Raw genomic sequence first — 27,973 nt, forward strand, 5'->3', positions numbered from 1 at the left:
TTTATGTCATAAAGTTTGCTGTAAGGGTTCATCGTCCTAATGCAGAACTTCCGGGATGTTTTAAAGTGTTGTTTAACCGAAATAGCCATACAACGTGTTGTACCGTGAGATTAGATGTTGTGATTTAAGTATACTACTGTTATCAGTTTTATTGTGAATATGGCAAATCCAGGACGACCTGCACCTCCTCCACCTCCTACAAGACGTGGTAAACGCTTCTGCGTGACTTCCTCATGTGCTTTTATTTACGATTCTACCATCATGTATCAAATTTCGTTAGCCATGCAGTCCAGCTTTTAAGAATTGGTGATACTAATAAACGAAACATAGTTTTTGAAAAAATCTGTTCATCAATTAGTATAACATTGTTGTACAAATATTGAATTTGCTTAACCTCATCCCATATATAAATTTTATTTGCAAGATGTTGCAATAAGTTTGGTTATTCTTAATATGTTTGCCGTCTTTTTACATTTTCAAGCATGGTGGTATGTGGGCAACTTATAGTTTTCATTCAAAAAATAGCTAATTAGAGATTGGCATAGCAATTTTGATTTACCACAAATCTTGCAGTAAAATTTAGGCTCATCCAAATTGGTAGGTTTATTAAGTATTTAAGTAGCTGAATTTTGAGCTCATCAGAGCTTCTAATTCCTTTTTTAATAGATTTATACCATAGACTCATTTTGATGCATGCTTAATCATTTACGCGATGAGGCAATTTTCTTAAAGGGGTTTTATCTATTGGAATACTCTAAAGATGTAGACAGTTTTTACAAAGCTGTGACTCATAAATATGTAGCTTAGCTCACACAATAGTCTAGCCTTGTTTTTCAATTCCAAGAAAAGAAAGGTTGATTGATGGTGACAAGTAGCTGCGTGTACCCATAAGCTACAGTCAACATTGCTGCTTTTTAACTTTTAGCCATTTAAAGTAAAAGCTGTCAAATGAGGGGTAGTGTTCCATACATTCACTACTCTAAAATTATCTGCTGTATAAATTAAAGCTGCACCTCAAGTTTTTGTGATGTTGATGCCTTCGTAATTATTATTGTTATAGTATTAATCATTTGAAATTGAAACAAGTTAAAATTTGGGCATTCTTATTAAATAAGAGTTATCTGCTCTTAGTCAGTGTTGAAAATAAGTTCCTGTTTAGGAGTACTGTATCATAGGAGTGTTGAATCAGTACATAATAATATTGTACGTTGAAATAGTGGAAGTTTCTATGATTCAGCTAATGTTGTTGCATGTTATGCTACAGCTCAGATTAAAGTCGTTCGCGCTGTCTACAAGTACGTAGCGAACCAGTCTGATGAACTATCCTTTGAGGAAGGTGACACCTTGTACATAATAGATACATCTGATCCTAATGGCTGGTGGAAGGCCAAATGTAACAACAAAGTTGGTCTCGTTCCAAGCAATTATGGTGGGTTAAAGCCTTTTTTTTAATAAAATAATGTTAGAATTTTAGCTTGTGATTATAAAATTTCATTTTTTAATTTGTTGAATAACATATTTATTCTAAAATCTTTGCAAAAAACTTGATCTGTTGAACATTTCTGTTTTAGTATCTGAGAGCATGGAAGAAATTGACAATCCCTTGCACGAAGCTGCCAAGCGAGGTAACTTGCCATTCTTGCAGGAATGTTTGGCAAATGGGGTGTCAGTAAATGGCCTTGATAAATCTAGTGCAACACCTTTATATTGGGCCGCTCACGGCGGACACTCGCAGTGTGTTCAGGTCTTACTCGGCGTCGCCAATGTTTCAATTAATTCACAGGTTAGTTTAATCTTTTTACAAAAACATAGTCTCTATTCAATGGAGCATATTCCTAGAGTACGTACTTGTACTACTTACTGCATAAGATTGCTTCATTTGTTTCTGTTCACGAATTTAATGCTTCAGTGAACATGTTTTTCCTATTTGTTTACTGCTAATTTTTGTAGAATAAATTGGGTGATACGCCACTGCACGCCTGTGCATGGAAAGGTCATGCTGAATGTGTCAGCCTATTATTAGATAAACGTAAGTATGACAGCTCTATAAGTGTAACAGTACTATAAGTGTAACAGTACTATAAGTGTGGCAGTATTATAAGTGTGACAGTACTATAAGTGTGACAGTATTATAAGTGTAACAGTACTATAAGTGTGGCAGTATTATAAGTGTGACAGTACTATAAGTGTGACAGTATTATAAGTGTGACAGTATTATAAGTGTGACAGTACTATAAGTGTGACAGTACTATAAGTGTGACAGTACTATAAGTGTGACAGTACTATAAGTGTGACAGTACTATAAGTGTGACAGTACTATAAGTGTGACAGTACTATAAGTGTGACAGCACTATAAGTGTGACAGTATTATAAGTGTGACAGTATTATAAGTGTGACAGTATTATAAGTGTGACAGTATTATAAGTGTGACAGTATTATAAGTGTGACAGTATTATAAGTGTGACAGTATTATAAGTGTGACAGTATTATAAGTGTGACAGTATTATAAGTGTGAAAGTATTATAAGTGTGACAGTATTATAAGTGTGACAGTACTATAAGTGTGACAGTACTATAAGTGTGACAGTACTATAAGTGTGACAGTACTATAAGTGTGACAGTACTATAAGTGTGACAGTACTATAAGTGTGACAGTACTATAAGTGTGACAGCACTATAAGTGTGACAGCACTATAAGTGTGACAGCACTATAAGTGTGACAGTATTATAAGTGTGACAGTATTATAAGTGTGACAGTATTATAAGTGTGACAGTATTATAAGTGTGACAGTACTATAAGTGTGACAGTATTGTAAGTGAAGCAGTGTGACAGTACTATAAGTGTGACAGTATTGTAAGTGAAGCGCTCTGACAGTTACCTTGCTCTGCTTTATATCGAAGTCTACAGATGACAGAGTTCTTTAAAATCTGCTCAATTATGGCATCCCCACAGGTAGTATATCTGAGTGAAACACAGGCTTTGATTATGTTTCTACATTTTCTGCTATAGATGCTGATGTAACTATTAAAAATAATGATGGAAAGACCCCGTATGAATTGTCTAAGAATCCACAGTGTGGTGCACTGATTCAGAGAGCAGGTAAGTCAGCGTACTATAGATAGGTTCCGAAGAGCTATTACATACCCTATCTCATAGCCAGACATATCTTATCATAGTCTGGTCAATGTTGCAGCGAGAACGTCAAGAGGCAGCGTGTCTCGGAATGACAATGAATATATCGATGATGAAGACTCAGATTAGACGTTGGAAGGCTCTTCTCACTGTTATCAGACATTCTGCTAAGATATTTACAGTTTATAATAAAAGCTACTTTTAGACATGTTCTGTAGTTGTGCAAATTACACATACTAGCCTATTTGATATTATGTGTATGTTAGAATTTATTTACATTTTTTGTATGACTGCCAGAAACTGGGAAAGATTTGTTATTCAAACAACTGTCTCTAGAAAACAACCACTAAATGGGTTCCTACTGACATTTTTTTGTTGCCATTCCTTCAGAACTTGATCAAAATGCTTTTTTTTCCTCGTTTTAATAATTATGTTGATGAGGTTGTGATATCGTCAGCTAATGCTCGCTGACTATCGCAAGAAAGGCAGCTGAATTTTCATAATGAAGTTTCATTCCACTCTGCAGTTGTTCGCTATAGATTATGCCATTGTAGAAGAGAGAGCATCACTCTCGCATTACAAGGTTTTAAGCAGATGTTGTCAGCTGTATTATAATCCAAAATAAGTTCAAGAGAAGGATTGTCAATTGACATTGTGGAAAAGTATATGTTAGTAATGCTAAAATATCTGACGGAGTTAGGTAGCTAGGAGAAGACAACAACAACTAATTTCTCTTTACTAGCAATTAATAAAAACTTGTACTAAAGTCATTTTGAAAATCTGTAGATAGAACGATGAATTGAGCAGGAGTATTAATATATCATCTGATTATCTGAAAAGTCATTCTATAGCGCAGTCATTCAACACTTGCCAAGATTACATTAGTAAAACAGAAGGCAGCATTCATTGAAAGGGATTTGACATCAGGTGTCAGTAAAAAGAAACCTTTGGCAACATCAGGATTCGGAATACAGTATAACAAAAACTCAAAAAAATAGAACGATAAATAATAATTGGTAGGCCATCTACACCGCACTTCACTCAATTAAGTTCTGTTCTATTCTAGCTGTGGTAGGTACGCCTATCTGTCCCCTCACGCTGAAACCAGTTGAACCACTGCCACTCCCGGTTTCCAAATTTTTGACCAATAATTTTTGTCCATTCAGAAAATCTGTTTCATCTACACTGACAAGGAGATCCAGTTCTTCATTGCCAGCCGTTTGTCGCATCATCTCTGCAGTTAACAATGTGTGAACAAATGAAATACTATTAGATATTGGCATACTGTAACTTTTCGTTAGCCGTTATCTCAAATCAGTGGAAAGTTTTGTTTAAGAACTTTCCACTACCTCCATATTCCACAACATTCTTTTAACCTTGAGACATGAGCTTTTACAGGCCCTCAAAAGCCTGAGATCCTGTCATTCACACATACAGTATGAATGTTTATGGCTTTATACTAAATAAATACAACGGAAATTCTATTTTTTTTATATGCAATACAATTGGTGGTTAATAAAGTTAAATTTTACAAAAACCAATTTAGCTTTGAGTTAATATTAGCAATTGTTCTTTGATATAGGCAGCACTTTGTATCGTTACATTCAGTCTGCAAAAAAAGTTCCAGATGTCAAGTAACAGCTTATGTACAGACAACATGACTAAGACATTGATAAGAATTATTTTGTTAGTAAATCATTCAGAAATAACCACATAGCATTGAATAGGTCAACGGTTGCAATTCTTGAAAAAATGGTGAGATGGTAAAAGAGAAGAGACTATTACCAGAACTTATGATATGTAAACCTATGGCACTACAGCGAGCTGGGAAAATATCTTCAACTCCGTTGACCGCTTATGATCTAGGTATAGCCGTAAAGTAACTCTAAAGGGCTTGAAAGCAAAATTGAAAGAACTATTATTATTGTTGGCATTATTGTTTTGCCCAGAGACCTAGAAAGTCGACAACAGCTAGCTGTGCACTTGCATTATTGATATGACGGAGAGTAATTATGTATGTCACAGTAATACTAAATCTAAACACACCTGTTAGGAAAACTCCACGAAGAGCCTCTTGCAAAGTTCCATTGCTGTAGTCCCTCCAAAATGCTCCCAGATAGGTAATGTCAGAAAAAGAAATGTTGCAGACGACGCAACCGGTATCCCTTCCTCTCATCACACTTGTAGCCTGAAAGAACTTGTCCATTTGCTGCTCTTCTCGACTATTTTTTATGCTCTGAATTCCTGAGAGTAAATGTCTGTGAGACTTGTACTGTATCCTCACCCGCATTTTCACCTCTGCAAGCATGATGATTGATTACATTATGGGCCTTGCAAAACTATTGAAGGCAAGCTACGTAGCTATCTATATAGCGCCTCGCTTTAAACCCATAAAGCATTGTGAATTTAATGAGCATACGGGAATACAAAACCTGAAGACTGAAGAAGCCTATTACTAGCCCACGCTACAAAGTAGTTACCATTCACTATAAACATCAGCTTTCCTGAAAGTCAAAAGATACAAATATGCTCACCACAAGTAACAGGCCGCAGTTTAGCGTCTTTTAACCTGCTAGATAATCTTCTGGGTGGTTGCTGACGTTTAGTTGCGCTACGCAATACTCGCGTCGGCAAGACCTCTGTAGTAGGCTTGCGTTTCATGTAGAAATCCTCAATCAGGTCTGCAAGGAATAGAACATGATAACTTGAGACAACATGACAACATGTGTCTACTGTGAAAGAATATGTAGCAATACACTATTATTGCTTATAATTGAAACCCTTGCTCTGCAAGTCAGTGTGACAATATGTTCCTAGAGTAGATTTCAGAAGGCTCAATTGCAAGAGAAAGCAGTAGAGACAAAACTGGGCTATGTACAGGATACCTTTAAACGGTGGGGGTGTCCTATTGAGATGAGGTAGTGAGCTACTATGTATAAGTTATACCTTTAAACAGTGGGCATGTTTTATTGAGGTAAGGCACACCCACTCAATAGTGGGGGTGTCCTATTGAGATAAGGTAGTGAGTTACTATGTATAAGCTATACCTTTAAACGGTGGGCGTATCCTATTGAGGTAAGGCACACCCACTCAATAGTGGGTGTGTCCTATTGAGATCAGGTTGTGGGCTACTATGTGTAAGTCATACTTTTAAATAGTGGGCGCGTCTTATTGAGATGAGATAGTGAGTTACTATGTATAAGTCGTACCTTTAAATAGTGGGCGTGTCCTATTGAGATGAGATAGTGAGTCACTATGTATAAGTCATACCTTTAAATAGTGGGCGCGTCCTATTGAGACAGGGTAGCAGATCACTTCGATTTAGCTCCTTTAACATATCCTCCAATTGTTCCCTATAGGTTTCCATTGCCAATCTAGTATGGGGAGCAGGCTGAGGTCGGCACAGACCTAACAGAGTCTCATCACCAAATTTTGTATGTTTTGTTGAAGCAGCGTGACCAAATTTAGTATAATGCGTAACCATTTTCCTTTTGCTTGGGTGGTTTCTAGATGTGAAGGTGTTAGTAAGTTTGCCTGGCTGCTCGAGATCACATTTATTTTTACAGTCAGTGGCGAAAGACCTACTCGAATGAGACCTAGAATGGGTAGACTCTGATGGTGAAAATTCACTTTGTAGAAAACTACTTGTCACTTTTCTCACCCTGTGTCGGTATTCTTGCTCAACAAGCTTGCGAACTGCATCCTGAATTGGATAGCTAGCTGAAGCGCTTTTTTCACCAAATGCTACGTTAGTTCGAGCGCTTCCAATATCTTGTTCAATTCTGGTAGGACTAGCATCCTTTTGATCTGGCTTTGATTTCAGGTTTGTTTGACGCTCTAAAGATGGAATGCTTTCAATTTGATGCTCAATAACAGTTGACAACTCCTCATCAGTCAAATGGCTCCCCAATCTCTTACAAACAACAACCTGACGATTAGGTTTTCCTTTGGTCTGCCGGACCTGGCACGTCTTGCAAAAGAGGCTAGGCATAACCCTGAAAGTGTGTATTATCGCGATGAACAATCCACCACAAATTCAAAGGCTGTAGCCAAGGAGTATACGGAAACTAGATCAAACCTGAAGGTCAACTGAATGCTAAAGGGTATAAGCTGTATAATTGTTTTCACTCAATTGTTAAAGACTAGTTCTCTGATCAGCCTCATCTGCACTTTGCTGCACAACTTTTAAGTACGGTATGTAGTGGATAACAAACATGCGTATAACCACATAATGCAGACTTATATGGATTAAATTGACCTCTAGTGTTGAATCAGAATATGCAGAGCAAAATGAACACACAAAATGCTTGGCATAACTAAAGGTGGGAAAATTGTGCAAACTTGAGATGCACTGCAAGTTTGCACAATTTACTGCAATGCGAGTACAAGAACAAAATGATTTAAACTTTAGGTGAAAAGTGTAAACTCCGTTCCAAGCCTTACAGGAATAGAGCATGTATTGCAAGACGGCTCAACTAACATGTAATCAATTTTTAATCTGCTGAAAGAGATTCTCTGTTACCTTAATTACTAACATATATCATCCTACTAAACAGACTCACTAAAATATTGTGGAGTGTTTAGCAAGCCAGAACAGACAATCAGCGAATGATTGAATAATGCCTACGATAAGACCATACAATTCAGAGGCCAATCATATTTACTACAGCTGAGCCAAAAGAGCTGTTAGCCTTACCTCACCAGCAATGGTTTCCACAAACAGAGACAGATCGTAAATCTAGGTATCGATCCAAAAACTCTTCAGCTGCGACTTGTGGAAATGAAAGCAAGCAGAATTGAAAAGAAACTGAGCTCATAGGAGAACTGCAAGCATATCAAATGAAGAATGAACTTTCATAACTCAACCGCTGCCAGTTAGGAAAGATTGAGATCAAACCTGAGAGAGCAAGCCTTTCATGAAGAAGGCAAATTTGCTTTATTATAAGTGTTTTAAACCTTAAAATTCTGATAAAATCTTCAAATGCATTTACTAGGTCTGTGCATCCAGAAAAAACTTGGCGTAAAGGTAGAGATAATTTAGCCTTAGCTATAGCGCACAAAAATTTAATGTCTTGGCCGCTGCCATTAAAACCTTGCATTTTTAATGGTGATTCACTTTAAATTTCAAATTGTATCACTGATTTTCCTTTACATATGTTTTCAGTAGCTACAAAGGTCGCAGTAAGTGGGTACTTTTAACCGCTGTGAATGATCATGCCAGTGAACGAGGAAAAGTGGTATTTAAAATATTCAAATAAACGCCCTAGCCATCAATTCAACTGCATAAATGTGATGAATTGTGATGCTCAGACAATTTGTCTGAGCTAAATGGTACAGATAGTTGCGTGATTTAGCCTTTACTGCAGATATCTTCATGCATTTGAGTGAGTTAAATATGAAGTTACAAGAGTAAAACCAGTCTGTTAATGCAAGAAAACATCAGTGCATTTTAAAACTAAACCGGTTTTAAATTCTAAGCGATTGTTGAACAAAAAAAAATAGATAGATCAATGACTACACGCACATGTCCCAAACGAATTACTCAAAAATAAAATTTTCTTTTAGAAATCTCCATTGGTTACAATACCATCAATTTTTATGCTGCAACAAACTATTGAAAGCACCACATCCGAGACATTTGATTGTTGACATATAGTATGTTGGCAGAGGCTTATAGGTCAATAGGTCAATATTAGGCTTATAGGTCAATATATTAAAATGCTGAAGCCATAAAATACAGCCATACTATAAATCACTATGTAATTTATTGTCAGACAAATAAAAATATTGTTGTAAGTAAACTTTTAGCATTAATTTATTACGAAATGTTACATTTCTGTGCCAAGGTTTTGTGTCATTATCACAGTTTCAGCTGAAAAGATGTGTTATTAAATGTGAACATGGATACGGGTGTGAGCATACATTTTTAGACACAGAGAAAAACGATTCCGACAACTGGTTAAGACTATTTCAGTCAAAACCAATTGTGGCAAAGTTTATAATGTGTCCTGTATATTGTTGTATTCATCCTGTATGAAATGCTTGTACATATCATCAGGATTTCTTTTCAGGGATATTTAGTAGTAAAGCTATAGCTTAGTTTACTGGCTGTGTTGTGCATGGCTTACTTATTTCAGCCATGGCTTACATGCAAGCCAGAGCTGAAGTGAGTCAGGGCTTGCATGGCTTACTTCACCCCAAGATTGTGCTCTACCTCTACAAATGTCTTTAGTTTGACATTTGTTCCCAGTGTCTCATGTGTATAGAATGAATTGCTTTAAAACCATCACATTGGGAGATCATTCTCTCATTGTCATCGCAACAAATATGGTCCTTTGAGCTGCCTTCATACTCCAACATCTCCAAAAATGCTTTCTGATTACATTTGGTGTTACTGGTTTCAACGGCCTACTATTGCTATCTAGCAGTGCACTAGTCAGTAGAGCCTACCCAGGGCCATGGCAGCAGTATTATCTTAGCCACAACTACCTAAATAGCAGGCTTCAAACCTGTTTGATAGACAGCAATTTAACGATTGGTCAACTAAAATTTGTTAGCAATAAGCCAATGACATGCCAAACAGGTATGTTTAGAGTGATGTATGCACAATTTCCAAATAGCCAATAGGTCTATTTATAAGTCTTATACCTGAACTGCCTGTTCTTGGCCAAGTATAAGGTAGGGCCTATACATAGCCAAAGGTTATGCTGCAGACATTCACCTGTTTGCACAAGCTCAACAAAAATACACATACATCAGTTCATAAACTTGGCTAGGATCATAACATGTGAAATATAATTAACGCCAAATATGCAAGCAACTTGACATGATACAATCATAACTGACTAGACAAAAAGATAATACAATATATAACAAAACAAATTCATGCTAAGGAACCTACTACATTGCTTTACAAATTTGTTTTAGATTATCTGCCATAAATAGTATTTTAAATAAAATATTTTATTAATACATAGCAAACTGAAGGTGGTTAAGAGACCGGAATAGGACCTCATTGGAGGTAATCTTGAGTAGATTATATAGCTTATATATACCTACTATAGCTTATATTCGAACATATTATTTTATGGACGCACCTTCAAACAAAATTAAGTCATATTATCAGCTCTATATTTTGTCTAAATCATTTTATGTCGTCGCCATAAACACAAGTTTTCATTCTCTATTACAGTTTTAAAGCAAAACTTCCATCATGGCCGTGGCTCGTGCAGTTATGTTTAAAACAGTCATATGAGTAAATATTAAAGTGATTGAGTCGGCTTGAAGTACAAAAATCCATCTTACCAATTATCATTCTAAAAACAGATAACGAGTAAATATATCAAACGGAGTAACACAGTGAAAATATTAGACACGTCTTTGGCAACTAACGAACGTATATTTGTTAAAGAAGTTTTCCCTGTAACGCTACAAAGTGAAAAATGAGCGTCGCTAGATAAGACTAGATTCTTGATGATTGCGAGCGAATTGTACCACGTACCGTTGATTTTTATCTGATTTACCGTGTTCTCTTCGAATTATTATGTTCGTTGCAATTTTTACATTAGTGTCAGGAAAGCCAATAGATACTAAATGTATTTACATGTATGTAATTAATATAAATCGACGCCAAAACGTAGAACTCTATGAAAGCGTTAGCTTTAAATTATTTGGCTTTTTATTCCATGTAAAGTGAAGCAAATTAGTAGGCATCTCGTCACTGACTGGCGAGTTCTCATTTTGTACAACTGTTTGTGTGCGGTGCTCTTGCAAAATGGACTCAATATAGTTGTCGTAAGAATTGCAAGGATGAGTATCCATTGGGCTTATGCATTTTGATGCTGATATACTACATCTATTTTTTAAATGATATCTGTGAAATGAATAGCTAAGAATGTACATTGTGACTGGTTTTACAGAACAATGTGATAAACGCAAGTATAAAAGCAACAAGAAGACATTCTCACGTTTCTTCCACCTCATTTGAGGTTCTTAGTGAGAAAATAAGATTACAATGCGGTGGCTTATTAGGCAAAATAAAACTTCTTAGCTTAGTGTTGTGGATGAGCTCACTAGCAACATTTAAATGTGATATTTATAGGTAAACCTAATAGCCTACTATCACAAAAGCATTTTGAAAATTTCATGTGTTTTTATGAACTTCAATGCCTACATTATGCAGTTGTGATATCTAGTAAATGAGTTTTGTGTCTTCATTTAAATTACTAAAGCTAATGTTTTTAAATGTAATACATTTAAAATTTGAATGTCATTATCGTGTTAATAAAAACGTATTTGCAGCATAGCTATTCTTGTCAAGGTTAGTGAAATTAGTTAAATTAATTTAGTTGCTGTAATTTATGCTCGCCGGTGTAAAATAGGATTGTTCACTGTGAATCTATTTCATGTAGAGTTACAGTATACCACAAATAGCAACTAATGCAATTACAAAATTTACATTTCTTCTATCAATCAACCAGTCTGTTGCAAATAGCTTGCATTTGCCAAAATACTGACAAAGAAATAAAAACTAAGAGAGTCTGTAGTTCATAAGCACTGTTTATGTTGTGTTATCAACATTGGTTAGTGGTATGTCAGTAATGATCAACTTCATGGTTGTAATACTTTAGTCCCATGAGATAGACATCTACATGAGAGTAGGCCTATCTATAAACAGAAAAAATGGCATAGTTGATTATCAGGGTTAGGAAACTATATAGCTATTGATAAAATGACGATGGGCAGGTATGATACAAACAAATGTGGTTCATTAGTATTATAGGTTAGAGTTGTTAATTGGCTGTAAATTGAACCAAAATGTGTGACACCACCACCTCAGGATGGTAGCTAAAATTTTAGCAAGGTAAAGGTTGGAAAGAGATAATTATTTACATGGACATTAATTCAGTGTTGACATAATTTTTAGCTAATAACTCCCTTTTGAACTCAGTTATACCACATTTTTTAAATATATAGCAAAATGGCAATTGAGTAAAAGTGGTTGAAACGTCGGCATCACTTGTCTGCTTAGTTTCCAGTTTATCTGTGTGTGGTAATTTGTTGGTGTGTGTGATACCGAAACTGCATTTGCCACTGCAGTTTCATTGTTAAAAAGCCATATCCGCGCAACCACAACCTCATATTAGACTCGGGAGTTGGTTGCGACTGGCAACATGTTGCATTGTTGTGCAAACTAGTTATCAATTAATTTAATAATTTTGTGTTTTTGTTACCCTATATAATATTTCATAGTAAGTAATGCTGAGAGCAATCTAAAATTATCAACATCCACCTGGAACATTTGAAACAATTGCAATTGAAAGTATGGACAACGATTTTGCATTCTTTACAGCCTTACTTATAGAAACATTAATCATAAGCTTCAAGGGTGTTGCTTTTTGTACCAATAAACAAAACTCATTAGTCTGTAGCAAAATAACAAATACATCTCTATAACACATTTTTTGAGTACTACTGTACCACAATTTTTTATTTTCGATTTGAAAGTCTATAGAACTTGTTTGCTTGTGTTTAACTATTCATTGTGATATACTGCATATGATGCAAAATTAACTCACGTAAAATCATTTTTGCAAATTATTTGGTTGTATGATTTCATTGTACTCAAACCAAGGTTGCAGCATGTTTTTCTTGTCAAGTAAATTACACATTTGCAAATATTTGCTGATCTTCTAAGTGGCCTCATTATTGTGATAAAAAAATAATTGTGTCGAATACTGCAGTGTTAGAGACAAATTCAATTAGTTGAAAGTTTGATTTTTTAAAATCTGTGATCCTGTACACCATAAATAAAAAATTCTATACAGCAATTGTAACACAAAATCTGATTAAAAGGAATCACAACACCTAGTGTTACATATTATTACATAAGAGGCGTAAATTCACTAACGTTGGAAACCTAGTACTGTTTGCTTGCTTACAGAATCTATTGTGTTTGATTATACTCAGCCACAATAGGTAATATAATTGAAAAGATAACATGCATCCATATAAGGAGCTTGCAAGCTTGCTAGCAAGGATTAGTCTGAACTGGTTTTAGCAAATGTAACAAACTAGACATAGGATTGAGGTGGGCTATCTGTATAACAGGGATGTGTATGCAGTTTAGCTAGGCGCCAGCAGTAGTGGTGGGTGTCTCATTTTATCAAATGCAACAGACAGTAAGGGCATTGGTCAGCAGTAACGCATTTTTGTATCAATGATAGTTATAAATTACATCTAATTGGAAAACCACTATACAAATATGATAACCACAAGGAAAGAAGACACCAAAATTACTTGATTTTGTCATCTATTGCTTTTACTTTTTCAGTATTGCTATGCAAAATCTACCAAACTGAGATGTTGCCAAGAACACAACAATTTTTACGTGCCTCAGCTTCTGTGAGAAGTATCAGTGCACGAACCATAAGCAGTCTTAAGGCCTGTATTGTGGGCGCAGGTCCTGCTGGTTACTACACAGCGCAGAGGCTCCTCAAGGTTGGTACCCCAGGATTTGTTCAAGTTAAACATGCTGACATGCATCAGCTTGATAGGTTTAGACTTGTCAAAGTCAATGAATTACAGCAAGTTACTTTATGAAAGATGCCGCTGAACGAATCAAAATAATAATAATCTTTGCTATAATTAGAGCCGCATCGGTCCGAAGTCACTCTAAGAGCGGTCATCAGCAAAAAAGACGGCTCCGCTCGAGAATCAAACCCAGATATTCAGATTCCGCCAAGCCCTTTACCATTTGCGCCGCTCGACCACCTTTCCATTTCCAAAAATAATTGTGCACATAATTATTACGTGTGACAATTTCTCATGGCGAACGGGGCTGCCAGCATACTAGTGTGTATATAGCAAAAATAAAATCGCTGCACGCCTGTAAGAAGGACATCTCATTCGCTATCCCTACTGACCCATGATAATAAAATTCGTCGTTCATTTCTAAGATTCAAAGAGTATTTTGTGGCTTAGATAGTTTCAATCTATTTTAGTTTTTAGACATGATCATGTTTTTTTATTTCGTCTGTATTTTGAATAATGGCAAACTTCATTTTTTTCATTTTGACTTGGACTATAATAGTCTGAGGTTTCTATCATTAGTATGCTGATTTCCACATTTGTTTTGTTGTAGAGAAATGATCATATACATATAGATATCATAGATAGGCTACCTGTTCCATTTGGACTAGTACGATTTGGAGTCGCCCCTGACCATCCAGAAGTTAAGGTAGTGTTTACTGACAAGGTCATGCAATCCATTCTTTATGTCCCTTTTCGTACTAATCTCGAACATATATGCCTGCTTGGAAAGAGGAAAGAAGTTTGCGCTGTTTTTACTAGTAAGAAATGCTTTGACATTGTTTCACAATTGTCATGAGTGCATCGCAGAGCTGTGACGAGAAATCACTCACCATCATTTTGTTCAAAAAGCATTTCACTATGTTTTGGTTGTTAAATAAGCATGAGTTGTACCAAGATAGAGCCAGTGAAGCCTGTTAGCATTGCGTAGTCGTCCCAAGTCAGCAAGCTCTTTGTTTGTAGAATGCTATCAATACTTTCACTCAGACAGCAACAGGCTTCGGTGACAGGTGTAGATTCATTGGCAATGTTGAAGTTGGCAAGGATGTGCGAATCAGCGAACTAGAGAAGCATTACGATATATTGGTTATGGTGAATATCTGTTGCCTTCTTGCATCTCTTGCTCGTTATTATTACTAGATTATGTTTTTATTTTCACTATTATTGCACTATTTCTATGCATCATAGGATAGAGGTATTATGTGATATATTTATAGCCTTCAAATATACTCGTATGATAGTTTAGACATTACATTTTCTATTGTCATATAGGATCCCTGTCTATTTTCTCTTGTTGTATACATTTTTTTTAGTATTTCATCTGACTGAACTGGTGACAGATGCTTATAAATCAAACAGTTTTATAAACACAAGCCTTTGGATAATCTTTCAACTTATGAGCATAACCTATATCCATTCAACTTCAAAAACATTTCCCATTTCACCTTTATACTACGAAGGCCTTTTCTGTCTTGTTCCGTAGGTGAACTGTGTGGTATTTTTGCGTTCAGACTCTTCAATGTCTCATGCTATCATGACTTACCATAATACATATTTTATTGTTCACTACTCTGGCCTCTCTTGGATTGTTTAGTTCAGTGCTTGCCTCACCCTCATATGGTCTTGTTTAGCATTCTACAATTTTTACGGATGGAACACATTCAAGCATGGTTTTCTTAGACCTGTTATTTTAGACTAACAGTGTACATTTAATGTTTACGTATTAAGTGTGTCTTTTTGTTTATTAGGGTGTGTTGCGTACGCCTTAGAGGTGTTCCTTTGGTGTTTGTAGACGTATGGCGCTGAAAACGATCGAAAATTTGGTATTCCTGGGGAGGTAAGTTATTGCCCTAGTCATTGAGTTCACCTTCAACTCATTGCACTGTAAATCGGTTAATCTAAACAAGCCATCAGTCGATTCTAGATTTAGTTGCTATGTTTGTAGGATGCTCCCGGTGTATACGCAGCAAGGGAGTTTGTGGGGTGGTATAACGGCCTTCCTAAATTTGCTGATGTAAGTCAACCGTTCACACAAGTTTGTATATTTAAATGTTTGCTCAGCTTGACCAAAATGATGACACTGAATGGAAGGATGCCAAGTTAGCTATGTCACAAGTTACTGTGGATTGTTGAAGGTCAGAACTAGCGTATCATTCAATGGACATGTGTACCCAAGTACTACTGGCATACAGTTGGTATTCTTGTGACCTTTTATCTGTTCCTCTCATGATGTCTTGACATTTTAGCTTGCCATAGATCTGAGTAAAGCCAAGTCCGCAGTGGTGTTTGGACAAGGCAACGTGGCCCTTGATATTGCTCGTCTTTTGCTCATGCCAATTGACAAGCTAGCGGTAAGCCGATATATCAATCAATGTGAGCTGTGCATGTTTTTCAAACAATTAAGCTACTATTTATGTTTACTAGTTGAATGCCCGGGTAATAAAAAATCTTTGTGCAGAAAACATATTTGTATTTAGCATGTACAACATTTACCATTTCAACTTTTAAACCTTATATCTGAGAAAAGTGTTTTTGTACAGTTCAAATAAATTTTAAAAAAAAACAATGAGTACATGGAAGTGTTTGTATAAAAAAAGTTATTGTTGCAGCAGAAACTTGTTGTATTTAAAGTTTTGATGGACGATACTGGTACCTCTCACTACTGGTACCTCTTGATACTCGTACAAATGTAAAAATGAGATATTGGACTTTCTTTGTCTGATACTTTTTGCCTCAACGAAGAGAGAATGTAGAGGCAATTCTGACTCCTGATAATACAATTGTTCACGTGAAAATATTTAGCTTTTGCTGATTTACCGTAACCGGAAATTTGAGTGAAAGGGCACATTTCAAATTGAAACGGCACATTTAAAAATTACAAATTTAAAAAAATTGGCTTTCAAAAATAGTTCCAAAAAGTAGCAATTGCAAAAGATAATATTAATCAAAAATAAACGGTGGACAATCGGTGTGTTAGCGTGCAATTAGCGTGTGCAATCGTGAAAAGGATATAGAGTATGTGGTAAGAGCGATGGGAATGATAGAAGCAGCTTAGCCCTTGTGGTTACCCATGATTGTTAGTAGACTTGCGTTTTGAATGCCGCGAGTTTTCGTTGCTATAACTTTATCACCATACCTGGACAGACAGATGACAGACAGACAAACACTGAAATTTATATATATAGATAAGGTTGTAAGCATAGTCTAGTCTGGACAGCTATTTTATCCAGCACCTCTGTCCTAAGAACTAGTAGACAATGTCAGTCCTAAAAAGTAGTGAGTGTGAGCATCTGGAGAACAGTTTCAATGTCTGCAGAACTGCAAGTTCCGAGTTTAAATCCAGTGCGACATGGTTTTTCAGTTGCTAGATATTAATCACTGCTTAATGCTTATTAGAACTACTTTCTGCGCCACTCATTTTATATACATGTACTTATAAAACACTGATTGTCTTGCTATCTTGATACCGTCGCACTTGAGAAGTAATATGAGCTGTGACTAAAATGCTTTGTAAAAGAGATGAAAAATCTTAAAAACATTCAGCTTGCCAACACTTCGTTAACTGCGCTAATCGTTACTATAATGAGAGCGGTGTGCCATGACCTTGAAAAAACTCCCATTAAGAAAGAGTTATAGGAACAAACTGCCAGAGCTCCACTCCTGTCTATGGCTTATTTATTGTGACAAAGCATGCCTACACTGGGCAATGCTGGGCTCAATTGGCAATCTTTGAACTTTCCTTTTTCATATGAATGTGCCACGATCTATCTGATTAGAAACTCAATTACCTCTCCATTAAGGAGAGTTAATTGTTAATTGTGAGAGTTACAATCACACCCAATGAATGCATTCATGAATTGTTGTCATGAAAGCGGTGTAGAAGTTTGCGTTAAAGGTGAAGGCGCCATCACGAATAACATCAGGCTTACGTACTGCTAGTAGATATGAATATTTGTTGTCATTTCGTAAAAGTATACACCTTACGATATAGATTCTCACTGAAATATAATCCATGCTATCTTACCAGATTGAGTTTTGTATTCTGCATCTTCTATATATATAAATCTCAAAGTTTGTGTGTGTGATTCGGTTTGTCCGACTATAGCTATGAAAGTAGTTTGTCCGACTATAGCTATGAAAGTATTAAAATGAAGAATCTCTATCGCAGAAAATTTGATGTCGGAACCTCCCATTCCCTAGGCGATATGCTAAACCATTGAGCTACGCGGGATTGATAGATTCATTGGGCGATATACATGTATGTCGTTATGTGGGTAAAAATATGCATACCCCTCTGCATAACGGCGCAACATCATTTTATGTTTGTTCTCACAGCTCTTACTAGTGAGTTTACTAATAAATTTTCTAAGGTACTCAAATTAGCCATTGGCAATGTGCCAGGCTAACGGCAAGTGGCAGACAACTCCATTACCTGCCACTATTTTATAAGCTGTTTTTTATACCCATGCAACGCCTGGCCTTCCACTAGTTTAACATGAGGTATGATTGATACTCTTTATAGAAAACAGACATCTGTCAACACGCCTTAGATGCCATAGCTGCTAGTACCCTTAGTTCCATACACATTGTGGGGAGAAGGGGGCCCTTACAGGCTTCCTTCACCATTAAAGAATTCAGAGAACTGACCAAGCTACCTGGTGTACAAGGGCATGTCCCCTCTTACGCAGAGAACATAAACATAGATGGTACATATGTTATCTATACTCTAAAAAACACTACATTATCTCTCATTCATGAACTATTTGACCCGATCAACATTGCCTGCAATGCATTGCTCGTTTGACACAATGTCATTGCTGTTTTAGAATTGCCTCGACCGAAGCGTCGTGTTGCAGAGTTAATGAAGAATAAGGCAGGTTCTTCGGGTGATGCTGACGGGGGAAAATCATGGCACTTGGACTTTTTGCTCACTCCTCGTGAAGTTTTGACCAGCAATGGCCGTGTCTCAGCTCTTAGATGCACCAAAAACAAACTAGTGGTATAGTAACATGATAAATATAGTATTCTCTGAGGTTAAATAACAAATTTAACAACAAATTCAAAGAGAATCTGACAATCAACCGACTGTCTAATAATTAAATTGAGTTGAACCATCGCAGGGAGATGATATAATGAGCCAGAGAGCCGAGCCAACTGATGAATCTCACGACATATCTTGCGATTTGATCGTCAGGTACATGATTTATCTCTCCATGCTTCTCTCCAATACAGTCATGTGTATGCATTGTCTTGCTGATGCTGTATAAGAAGATCTTGAAAGGTTTCAGGCTACATTATGAAAATATTGATTAAATCAACTACAAAGTTCTATACATTAATGTATTTAAAAATAGTTTTATATGAAAACATCCTGAGGTCCGTTTTGGGAATGATACTAAGGGCATCGATCCATGCCTGCCTCGTTGTAACCTGCTGGAACTTTGGCTATGTTATTGGGTAATCCATACCTGTTAAAAGCATTACCAAACTATTTTTTAAATATGGTGAGGAATGCCAAAAACACTGCGTAGCAACACAATGTTGTAAATCATGACCGTAATAACATGGCTTAGCTGATTTAACAAAAGCTTGAAAATCGTATAAATTTCTTGTATTTTGATGGCAATATATATCCGAAACCCATTTTGTGTCTGATTCTCTACAGCATATTGTCATCTTTTGTTTGCTAATACAGGAGCATAGGCTACCAGAGTAGATGCATAGATGAGCGTATTCCATTTGATACAAAAACTTATACAATCCCAAATGAACACGGGAGGGTTGTTGGCAAGGCAGGTGAGTAATTGACATTGTCTTTATTCCGTTGCTAGTCTTTATTCTGTTGCTATACATTCTCTATTCTGTTGCTATACAGTCTCTATTCTGTTGCTATAGTCTTTATTCTGTTGCTATACAGTCTCTATTCTGTTGCTATACAGTTTCTTTTCTGTTGCTATTCAGTCTCTATTCTGTTGGTATAGTCTCAATTCTGTTGCTATACAGTCTCTATTCTGTTGCTAATCAGTCTCTATTCTGTTGGTATAGTCTCAATTCTGTTGCTATACAGTCTCTATTCTGTTGCTAATCAGTCTCTATTCTGTTGGTATACAGTCTCACTTCTGTTAGTACACAGTCTCTATTCTGTTGGTATACAGTCTCACTTCTGTTGGTATACTGTCTCTCTTCTGTTAGTACACAGTCTCTATTCTGTTGCTATACAGTCTCTATTATGTTGCTATACAGTCTCACTTCTGTTGGTATACAGTCTCTATTCTGTTGCTATACAGTCTCACTTCTGTTGGTATACAGTCTCTATTCTGTTGGTATACAGTCTCTCTTCTGTTAGTACACAGTCTCTATTCTGTTGGTATACAGTCTCTCTTCTGTTAGTACACAGTCTCTATTCTGTTAGTACACAGTCTCTATTATGTTGCTATACAGTCTCTATTATGTTGCTATACAGTCTCTATTCTGTTGCTATACAGTCTCTCTTCTGTTAGTACACAGTCTCTATTATGTTGCTATACAGTCTCTATTCTGTTGCTATACAGTCTCTCTTCTGTTAGTACACAGTCTCTATTCTGTTAGTACAGTCTCTATTCTGTTGCTATACAGTCTCACTTCTTTTGGTATACGGTCTCTATTCTGTTGCTATACAGTCTCTATTCTGTTGCTATACAGTCTCTATTCTGTTGCTATACAGTCTCTATTCTGTTGCTATACAGTCTCTCTTCTGTTGCTATACAGTCTCTATTCTGTTGGTATACAGTTTCTATTCTGTTGCTATACAGTCTCTATTCTGTTGCTATACAGTCTCTATTCTGTTGCTATACAGTCTCACTTCTGTTGGTATACAGTCTCTATTCTGTTGCTATACAGTCTCTATTCTGTTAGTACACAGTCTCTATTCTGTTGCTATAATGTCTCTATTCTGTTGCTATACAGTTTCTATTCTGTTGGTATACAGTCTCTATTCTGTTGCTATACAGTCTCCATTCTGTTGCTATTCAGTCTCTATTCTGTTGCTATACAGTCTCACTTCTGTTGGTATACAGTTTCTATTCTGTTGCTATTCAGTCTCTATTCTGTTGCTATAGTCTCACTTCTGTTGGTATCTCTATTCTGTTGCCATACAGTGTCTATTCTGTTGCCATACAGTCTCACTTCTGTTGCTATACAGTTTCTATTCTGTTGGTATACAGTCTCTATTCTGTTGGTATACAGTCTCTCTTCTGTTGGTATACAGTCTCTATTCTGTTGGTATTGGCATCTTTATGTTTTGTAGCTCCCGTACCAATGACAGATTGTCGGTTCTCCTTTTGTTGAAGGTCTGTACTGCAGTGGCTGGGTTAAAAGGGGTCCTGTTGGGGTACTTGCCAGCACCATGACTGATGCCTTTGACACTGCTGATTCCATTCTGGAGGATATTGACTCTGGACTCACATCCAGTAGTCAAACTGGGGAGACACATCACTGGTCTCACAGTTTAGGTATGCACTTATAATATTTAGCTACTGTATTTGCATGCATAATGGCCGTGTGTATGTGCACCGTGTAAAGAGCATTCACATTTATCAGCTGGTTGTAAAATTGATACGTTTCAGTCTTGAAGCAACAAATGTTATTTTAGAGTTGTCCGCTTTTACATAGTGACGCTTTTCTGACAAAAACTAATGCATGAACCCGAGCTATGGCTTTGGAACATATTTTCAAGAGTCACTATTTACTGTCGTGCAGCTGTGTATTGCGTGAAGGCTCAAACTCTGAACTTCTCTAGCGCCATCAATTTTTTTTGAGAAGTTTGGGTTGAATACATTATACATGGCAACTCGCCTTAGTTGCTCTAGTCACAGCCCCATGGTAAACTGATAAGCGTATTGCTTTGGTTTTGCAGGCAAGGATCTCGTCGACTTTACTGGATGGGAGAACATTAACCAGGAGGAGATATCTCGGGGAGAAAATAAGGGCAAACCACGCGAAAAAATTGTGAATATAAATGAAATGTTGCGCATAGCCAAAAGGTGATGCCCAACAACAACAGGCTGTATGCTGGTTGCTGGTGACTCTTAACAACAAATAACAAAATTATTGGATTTTTATGGTGCAGAATGTTTGGAAAAATTATCGTTTGAAAGTTGTTTTTGTGGTGCTCTGGATATTTTCATACATTTTGTGTGCACGCTTTAGCGTAGGATGAAGAATACAACTTGATCCAAATGTATGATTGTAAGGCCTTGTGGGATTTAGCGACAAACGTGTGATTCTTGCAGTATCATTTTAGTTCATAAGTGTCATAAGTTCAAAAATTTTAATCAGTGATTTACACTGTGATTAGTTTACTATTAGCATTGGGCAAGAGAACTCGGCATGAAACAGCTCTTCAGTCATTAAACGCTTCTATTTAAACTTCAGTTATTAGTGAAACATGCAAGTTAAGAGATTTTTTTACCTTTTGAATTGATTAGCCAATAGAACTAATCAACAGTGTGTCCATCTTACAGACCAATTATTAGTGAACCAAAACACCGACAAATAAAAATGCTGATACATCATAAATTTGTGATGTTGAAGAACAATTGCAGAAAATTTGCATTTGTCAATTCAAATAGCAAGTTTTGGTTAGTAAATTACAATTAATGAAGACTTGAGGTCAAAAGCTGAAGCAGTCAGCAGATTGATGCAAAGGAATTAAGAGGTTTTGTTTTGTTAATGAGTTTGTTGAAATATAGCACCTGTATAGACTGCAATACAAGAGATCAGCGGAACATGGAAAGATGTTTAAATGTTCAATAGTATCAGTGTTATTAGGCCACTCAAAAAACTGCAACGTCGTTGTACGTTGATAATGTACGTATGTAAGGTATATCTCCCGGCATAAGCTTTATACCGAATGTACAGAATAGTGATATCAAAATGAACATATATGATAGCAACACCTCTGTGAGTCAGCCATTTACTCCCAGAGTCAGCACCTTTGACTTTTGTTTGTCAATCTCTGCTTCCCCTATAAACAGCAAACTTGTTTTAGAGCGTCTAATTCATGCGTCAATCAGCGATATGCAGGTTGGATACAAAACCATTTACACTATTACACACTGCTAGCTTTAAGATGCAAACATACCTCTACACGCTGCCACAACAGGTAAGATTTTGGCGAGTAGTTTTATCCAGTCATCATAAAGGACAGGCATATTCTGGCAGATTGTGATAACATCCGGTAGAACAGGGAGGATGTCAGCAATTACACTCCGCGTTGGGAGAACTGCAATAAGAGCATCGCTACTTTACATAAATCATCATATGATGCTTACAGCACAGAATGCTTAAAATAAAATTACAACAAATTCCTATGAGCATCTAACAGGGGAAACTGGGAAAATTGGTATACGCAGTAGTATAACGCACTAGATGGAGTACACAAGTACAACAGTGAACAAGTGCAGATGTACACAAGTACAGCAGTACACAAGAGCAGTAGTAACCACGTGTGTGCGTTTGAAGCAGAGTATATGCATAGCAGGCCTGGCAAATAATTAGTAAATTATTTATTTAATGATCCAACGTGAAACTTATCCACGGGAGACGAAATAGCTAGTTTTCTTACCTCCAACTAAAGTATGCAACGTGTTAATGCTGAGTCTGGCCATGGTGAAAGTCTTATGCACTCCGTATTGCTGACACAATGAGGCTACCAACCTGACAGCAAACACCTGTTTGAACATAAAGCGATTACCGCGATGAATATCATAGACACGGAAAATGGGAAAAGATGTCTGGAGAATGCACATATCTATAGATGTGAGAAATATTTCAACTTAGAACACATCCTTAATGAAAATACAATGCCAACGACTGAAAGGAAATATTGTTCATGCGAGTCTCATGAGAACGCAGCGGTAAGTCTGATTTGCACTTAGAAACATGTCATGCCATCCACTTTCTTTCTCTCTGCATTCTTCTTATATACCTACCTAGTAGACACGCCATCTCCTTCATGGTACAACAAGTTATAATCAAGTTTTTGTTACCGCAACAAAACATCTCTATAAAATGTCAATTGAATGGACACAACAGAAGAAAAAATAAAAATAGTGCACAATCACACTCATGATGTGAACAAGTGTTAATACCTTTAGGCATGACTGGTGACAAAGAAAAGCGATTGATTACCTGTTTGTTAATATCAGGCTGAGCAAGAAGTTCAGGTACATAGTCTAGGCAGATGTGCATGGACGGTATACCAGCTATGGCTATTGGAATCAGTCTTCTGTCATAGCCCTGCCAGTAAATACAGACATTTTATAATATTCAGAAACAAAATTTGATACTGTAAAATAACATAACTCACAAAGGTTACAAGATTGAAGTTAAAAGACATTGTGGAAGATATTGGACTAACTAGAAGATGTTCATTCCATCGAAAACAACAATCGGAACGCAGCTATTCAAGCAAACAATGCAAATATTTTTGTTTTATAAATGTTAATTTTTGTTTCTGCATGTAATATAAGCAGGTACAGTCAAACATGGATAACTCGAACTTCAAGGGACCGAGCGAAAGTGTTCGAATTATCAGAGCGTTCAAGTTATCAGAGCACTGTCACAAGTCCATATATTTACTTATTTATTAGTAGATACATGTACATATACAAACTATAATATAAATCAAAAGCACAAATGGCTTGTTTCAAATTAAATGCTTCTAATGTAAAGTTTAAAACGTTTTCATGAAAAAGTATAGAGATTTTTCTATCACTTGAGATTGGTTTGTTGTTTGAGGTGATGTTATTGCCAGGACGTTTTTCAGATTGACATTGGCAAAACTTGATCGTTGTTGAAATGCTCAAAAGAAAAGACATTTTTTTCTTTTGGGGTTTTACCCACGATCAATTTTGCCATTTCTTCTTGAAGTTTATGCAGATTACCTTACTTTACCTGGGATTTGTTAAGAGCAACACTCCGAGGCAGTTCAATTAGAAGTTTTACGAGGTTTTACGGTACATTCTATATCACTCACGCTTTTTTAATAGATACTTATTGAATGTACACACGTATTCTGTGTTTAGGTCAAACGATGAATAGTTTTTGTAGCTCAGACAACGTATACGTTTAATTACACCAATTTTAAGACGTTTTATACATTCAACATTCCGACGTTGATTCAACACGGAATCAATGTCGGAAAACTATTCATCACGGGCTAGCCGGGTCACGCACTCAAGGATTTTCGCCACGCACATACAAAACAACATGCGATTTTTGTTTTGTATGTGCATGGCGAAAATCCTTGCGCGCGTGACCCGGCTAGCCCGTGCTATTCATCGTATCGCAGTATAAATCAATTTTCACCAAACTTTTAGAAAAGTCGTTGACAAAAATATTTTGCCGATGGTGGTAATAACGACGCTTATGAATTACGAAAAGATGATGTTTACCTCTATGGCTTTGAATAAAGTGATTTTCTAAAGCGATAACAACCGTTTCGGTAGCCGTTGGGCAAAAAAACAGTTCGAATTAACAGTGTTGAGTTCGAGTTATCTATAGCAATTTATCATTACGTGGGAACGGACCAAAGGAAATGTTCGAATTAACCATGTGTTCGAGCTATCCGTGGACGAGTTATCCATGTTTGACTGTATAATAAAGTATATATCAGGATACTTTATACTAGTACAAAGTATAAGTTTACATCACTTGTCCATAAAATATATATTTGAAGCATTTGATAGATTATCATTGTATAACTTATAAATTAGCAGATTTATAGCATATTGTTTGATAGCATCATTGCAGTAATCTGATCGTACAATTGATCGACGCTCATAACTCCTCTTCTATTCCACATAAAAAGCTAGTTTTGGCTGCAAACTGTAGCAAACATGTCAATGCGTGCAATGAGCTTTTATTCAACAGTGGTAAATATACATGTAGATATAAAACAAAACTGTCTTCAAATTTATAACGAAATAAAAATTAAAATTTCTTACAAATTGCAAAGCAGGACACAGGCTATAATATCATCGCAGGTCAATTGCAAGCAATAGATATCAACTAGTAAAGATACATGTATGTCTCGGTTTCTAAATGTGTATTTATTAAGAGATCTTTGCCAAGTAGAAGTTGACAGATTTATTGCATCCAAAAGGTTTAATATCGCTCCACCGAAAAAAGAAGGCAAAATATAGACAACATTTGCTTTTTTCCTAAAAGGGCTAAATTTATCTTCCCAAAACTCTGACGAGCCATTTGAAAAATACAATGGCCTCTATTTGAACACCACCTCCAATTGACCGCCACCATAGAGGAAGGGTTGAAAAATAGAGCGCCACTGTGTTCAATTAGAGGTTTTATGGTATTTGAGCAATGAAATTTCGCTCATTGAATACATTCTTCAATCACTATCAAATACGTTTAACTCACTTTTGCTCGAGTAAAGAAACACAAGTTTTTATTTCTGACAGTTCATTTCGGACAGCATAAACTATAGTATTTATTAACAGTTTATACATCTTTAGAATCTAAGCCTTTACACACATCGGTATGGTGCTATCTTACCTTCACTGCCTGCTATTGCTGCCTGCTATTGCTGCCTGCTATTGCTACCTGCTATTGCTGCCTACTATTGCTGCTTGCTATTGCTGCCTGCTATTGCTGCCTGCTATTGCTGCCTGCTATTGCTGCCTGCTATTGCTACCTGCTATTGCTACCTACTATTGCTGCCTGCTATTGCTGCCTGCTATTGCTGCTTGCTATTGCTGCCTACTATTGCTGCCTGCTATTGCTACCTACTATTGCTACCTACTATTGCTGCCTACTATTGCTGCCTGCTATTGCTGCCTGCTATTGCTACCTGCTATTGCTACCTACTATTGCTGCCTGCTATTGCTGCCTGCTATTGCTGCCTGCTATTGCTGCCTGCTATTGCTACCTACTATTGCTGCCTGCTATTGCTACCTACTATTGCTGCCTGCTATTGCTACCTGCTATTGCTGCCTGCTATAATAATTGCTGCCTGCTATTGCTACCTACTATTGCTACCTACTATTGCTGCCTACTATTGCTGCCTGCTATTGCTGCCTGCTATTGCTACCTGCTATTGCTACCTACTATTGCTGCCTGCTATTGCTGCCTGCTATTGCTGCCTGCTATTGCTGCCTGCTATTGCTACCTACTATTGCTGCCTGCTATTGCTACCTACTATTGCTGCCTGCTATTGCTACCTGCTATTGCTGCCTACTATTGCTGCTTGCTATTGCTGCCTGCTATTGCTGCCTGCTATTGCTGCCTGCTATTGCTGCCTGCTATTGCTACCTGCTATTGCTACCTACTATTGCTGCCTGCTATTGCTACCTGCTATTGCTGCTTGCTATTGCTGCCTACTATTGCTGCCTGCTATTGCTACCTACTATTGCTACCTACTATTGCTGCCTACTATTGCTGCCTACTATTGCTGCCTGCTATTGCTGCCTGCTATTGCTACCTGCTATTGCTACCTACTATTGCTGCCTGCTATTGCTGCCTGCTATTGCTGCCTGCTATTGCTGCCTGCTATTGCTACCTGCTATTGCTGCCTGCTATTGCTACCTACTATTGCTGCTTGCTATTGCTGCCTGCTATTGCTGCCTGCTATTGCTGCCTGCTATTGCTGCCTGCTATTGCTACCTGCTATTGCTACCTACTATTGCTGCCTGCTATTGCTACCTGCTATTGCTGCCTACTATTGCTGCTTGCTATTGCTGCCTGCTATTGCTGCCTGCTATTGCTGCCTGCTATTGCTGCCTGCTATTGCTACCTGCTATTGCTGCCTACTATTGCTGCTTGCTATTGCTGCCTGCTATTGCTGCCTGCTATTGCTGCCTGCTATTGCTGCCTGCTATTGCTACCTACTATTGCTGCCTGCTATTGCTGCCTGCTATTGCTGCTTGCTATTGCTGCCTACTATTGCTGCCTGCTATTGCTACCTACTATTGCTACCTACTATTGCTGCCTACTATTGCTGCCTACTATTGCTGCCTGCTATTGCTGCCTGCTATTGCTACCTGCTATTGCTACCTACTATTGCTGCCTGCTATTGCTGCCTGCTATTGCTGCCTGCTATTGCTGCCTGCTATTGCTGCCTGCTATTGCTACCTACTATTGCTGCCTGCTATTGCTACCTACTATTGCTGCCTGCTATTGCTACCTGCTATAATAATTGCTGCCTGCTATTGCTACCTACTATTGCTACCTACTATTGCTGCCTACTATTGCT

The 27,973-nt window shown here is 37.1% G+C and overlaps 4 protein-coding genes across 4 annotated transcripts in view; 2 read left to right on the forward strand and 2 right to left on the reverse strand.

Moving 5' to 3' along the window:
- Positions 1 to 46: 46 nt before the first annotated feature.
- Positions 47 to 3,657, forward strand: LOC137396705 (osteoclast-stimulating factor 1-like). The gene is made up of 6 exons (XM_068083023.1): positions 47 to 208; positions 1,265 to 1,429; positions 1,572 to 1,783; positions 1,951 to 2,029; positions 3,010 to 3,099; positions 3,194 to 3,657. The coding sequence occupies exons 1-6, from the start codon at positions 160 to 162 to the stop codon at positions 3,259 to 3,261; spliced, it is 663 nt and encodes a 220-aa protein (XP_067939124.1). The 5' UTR covers positions 47 to 159; the 3' UTR covers positions 3,262 to 3,657.
- Positions 3,658 to 3,778: 121 nt separating this feature from the next.
- LOC137396696 (uncharacterized) lies at positions 3,779 to 10,545 on the reverse strand. Its single transcript, XM_068083014.1, has 6 exons — positions 10,438 to 10,545; positions 7,829 to 7,956; positions 6,403 to 7,127; positions 5,667 to 5,813; positions 5,179 to 5,430; positions 3,779 to 4,366 (listed from the first exon to the last, which is right to left on the reverse strand). The coding sequence occupies exons 3-6, from the start codon at positions 7,121 to 7,123 to the stop codon at positions 4,170 to 4,172; spliced, it is 1,317 nt and encodes a 438-aa protein (XP_067939115.1). The 5' UTR covers positions 7,124 to 7,127; positions 7,829 to 7,956; positions 10,438 to 10,545; the 3' UTR covers positions 3,779 to 4,169.
- Positions 10,546 to 13,468: 2,923 nt separating this feature from the next.
- Positions 13,469 to 21,943, forward strand: LOC137396519 (NADPH:adrenodoxin oxidoreductase, mitochondrial-like). Its single transcript, XM_068082827.1, has 12 exons — positions 13,469 to 13,632; positions 14,276 to 14,371; positions 14,686 to 14,814; positions 15,515 to 15,559; positions 15,668 to 15,736; positions 15,969 to 16,073; positions 18,245 to 18,428; positions 18,549 to 18,721; positions 18,843 to 18,916; positions 19,418 to 19,518; positions 21,051 to 21,212; positions 21,617 to 21,943. Exons 1-12 carry the CDS (start codon positions 13,495 to 13,497, stop codon positions 21,745 to 21,747), a joined length of 1,407 nt encoding a protein of 468 aa, XP_067938928.1. The 5' UTR covers positions 13,469 to 13,494; the 3' UTR covers positions 21,748 to 21,943.
- A 242-nt stretch (positions 21,944 to 22,185) lies between these two features.
- Positions 22,186 to 27,973, reverse strand: part of LOC137401224 (integrator complex subunit 2-like) — a 40,133-nt gene continuing 34,345 nt past the window's right edge. The window contains exons 19-22 of the mRNA XM_068087629.1: positions 23,893 to 24,000; positions 23,327 to 23,432; positions 22,844 to 22,984; positions 22,186 to 22,726 (exon numbers count right to left, since the gene is read on the reverse strand). Coding sequence (XP_067943730.1) covers positions 22,668 to 22,726; positions 22,844 to 22,984; positions 23,327 to 23,432; positions 23,893 to 24,000 — 414 coding nt within the window. The 3' untranslated portion in view covers positions 22,186 to 22,667. The remainder of the gene's footprint in view (positions 22,727 to 22,843; positions 22,985 to 23,326; positions 23,433 to 23,892; positions 24,001 to 27,973) is intronic.

Source organism: Watersipora subatra, chromosome 1 (genome assembly GCF_963576615.1).
Source record: "Watersipora subatra chromosome 1, tzWatSuba1.1, whole genome shotgun sequence".
Classification (NCBI taxonomy): Eukaryota; Metazoa; Bryozoa; class Gymnolaemata; order Cheilostomatida; family Watersiporidae; genus Watersipora; species Watersipora subatra.

What these genes read in the sequence shown, in the direction of transcription:
- LOC137396705 (XM_068083023.1), top strand. Translation starts at nt 160, where the DNA reads ATGGCAAATCCAGGACGACCTGCACCTCCTCCACCTCCTACAAGACGT. An exon ending in ATGTTTCAATTAATTCACAG is followed by an intron (nt 1,784 to 1,950) that starts GTTAGTTTAATC and finishes TAATTTTTGTAG; the next exon opens with AATAAATTGGGTGATACGCC. An exon ending in TGCACTGATTCAGAGAGCAG is followed by an intron (nt 3,100 to 3,193) that starts GTAAGTCAGCGT and finishes TCAATGTTGCAG; the next exon opens with CGAGAACGTCAAGAGGCAGC.
- LOC137396696 (XM_068083014.1), bottom strand. Translation starts at nt 7,123, where the DNA reads ATGCCTAGCCTCTTTTGCAAGACGTGCCAGGTCCGGCAGACCAAAGGA. An exon ending in GACGCGCCCACTATTTAAAG is followed by an intron (nt 5,814 to 6,402) that starts GTATGACTTATA and finishes TATTCCTTGCAG; the next exon opens with ACCTGATTGAGGATTTCTAC. An exon ending in TCGTGGAGTTTTCCTAACAG is followed by an intron (nt 4,367 to 5,178) that starts GTGTGTTTAGAT and finishes TGTTAACTGCAG; the next exon opens with AGATGATGCGACAAACGGCT.
- LOC137396519 (XM_068082827.1), top strand. Translation starts at nt 13,495, where the DNA reads ATGTTGCCAAGAACACAACAATTTTTACGTGCCTCAGCTTCTGTGAGA. An exon ending in GCACCAAAAACAAACTAGTG is followed by an intron (nt 18,722 to 18,842) that starts GTATAGTAACAT and finishes GAACCATCGCAG; the next exon opens with GGAGATGATATAATGAGCCA. An exon ending in GAGGGTTGTTGGCAAGGCAG is followed by an intron (nt 19,519 to 21,050) that starts GTGAGTAATTGA and finishes CTTTTGTTGAAG; the next exon opens with GTCTGTACTGCAGTGGCTGG.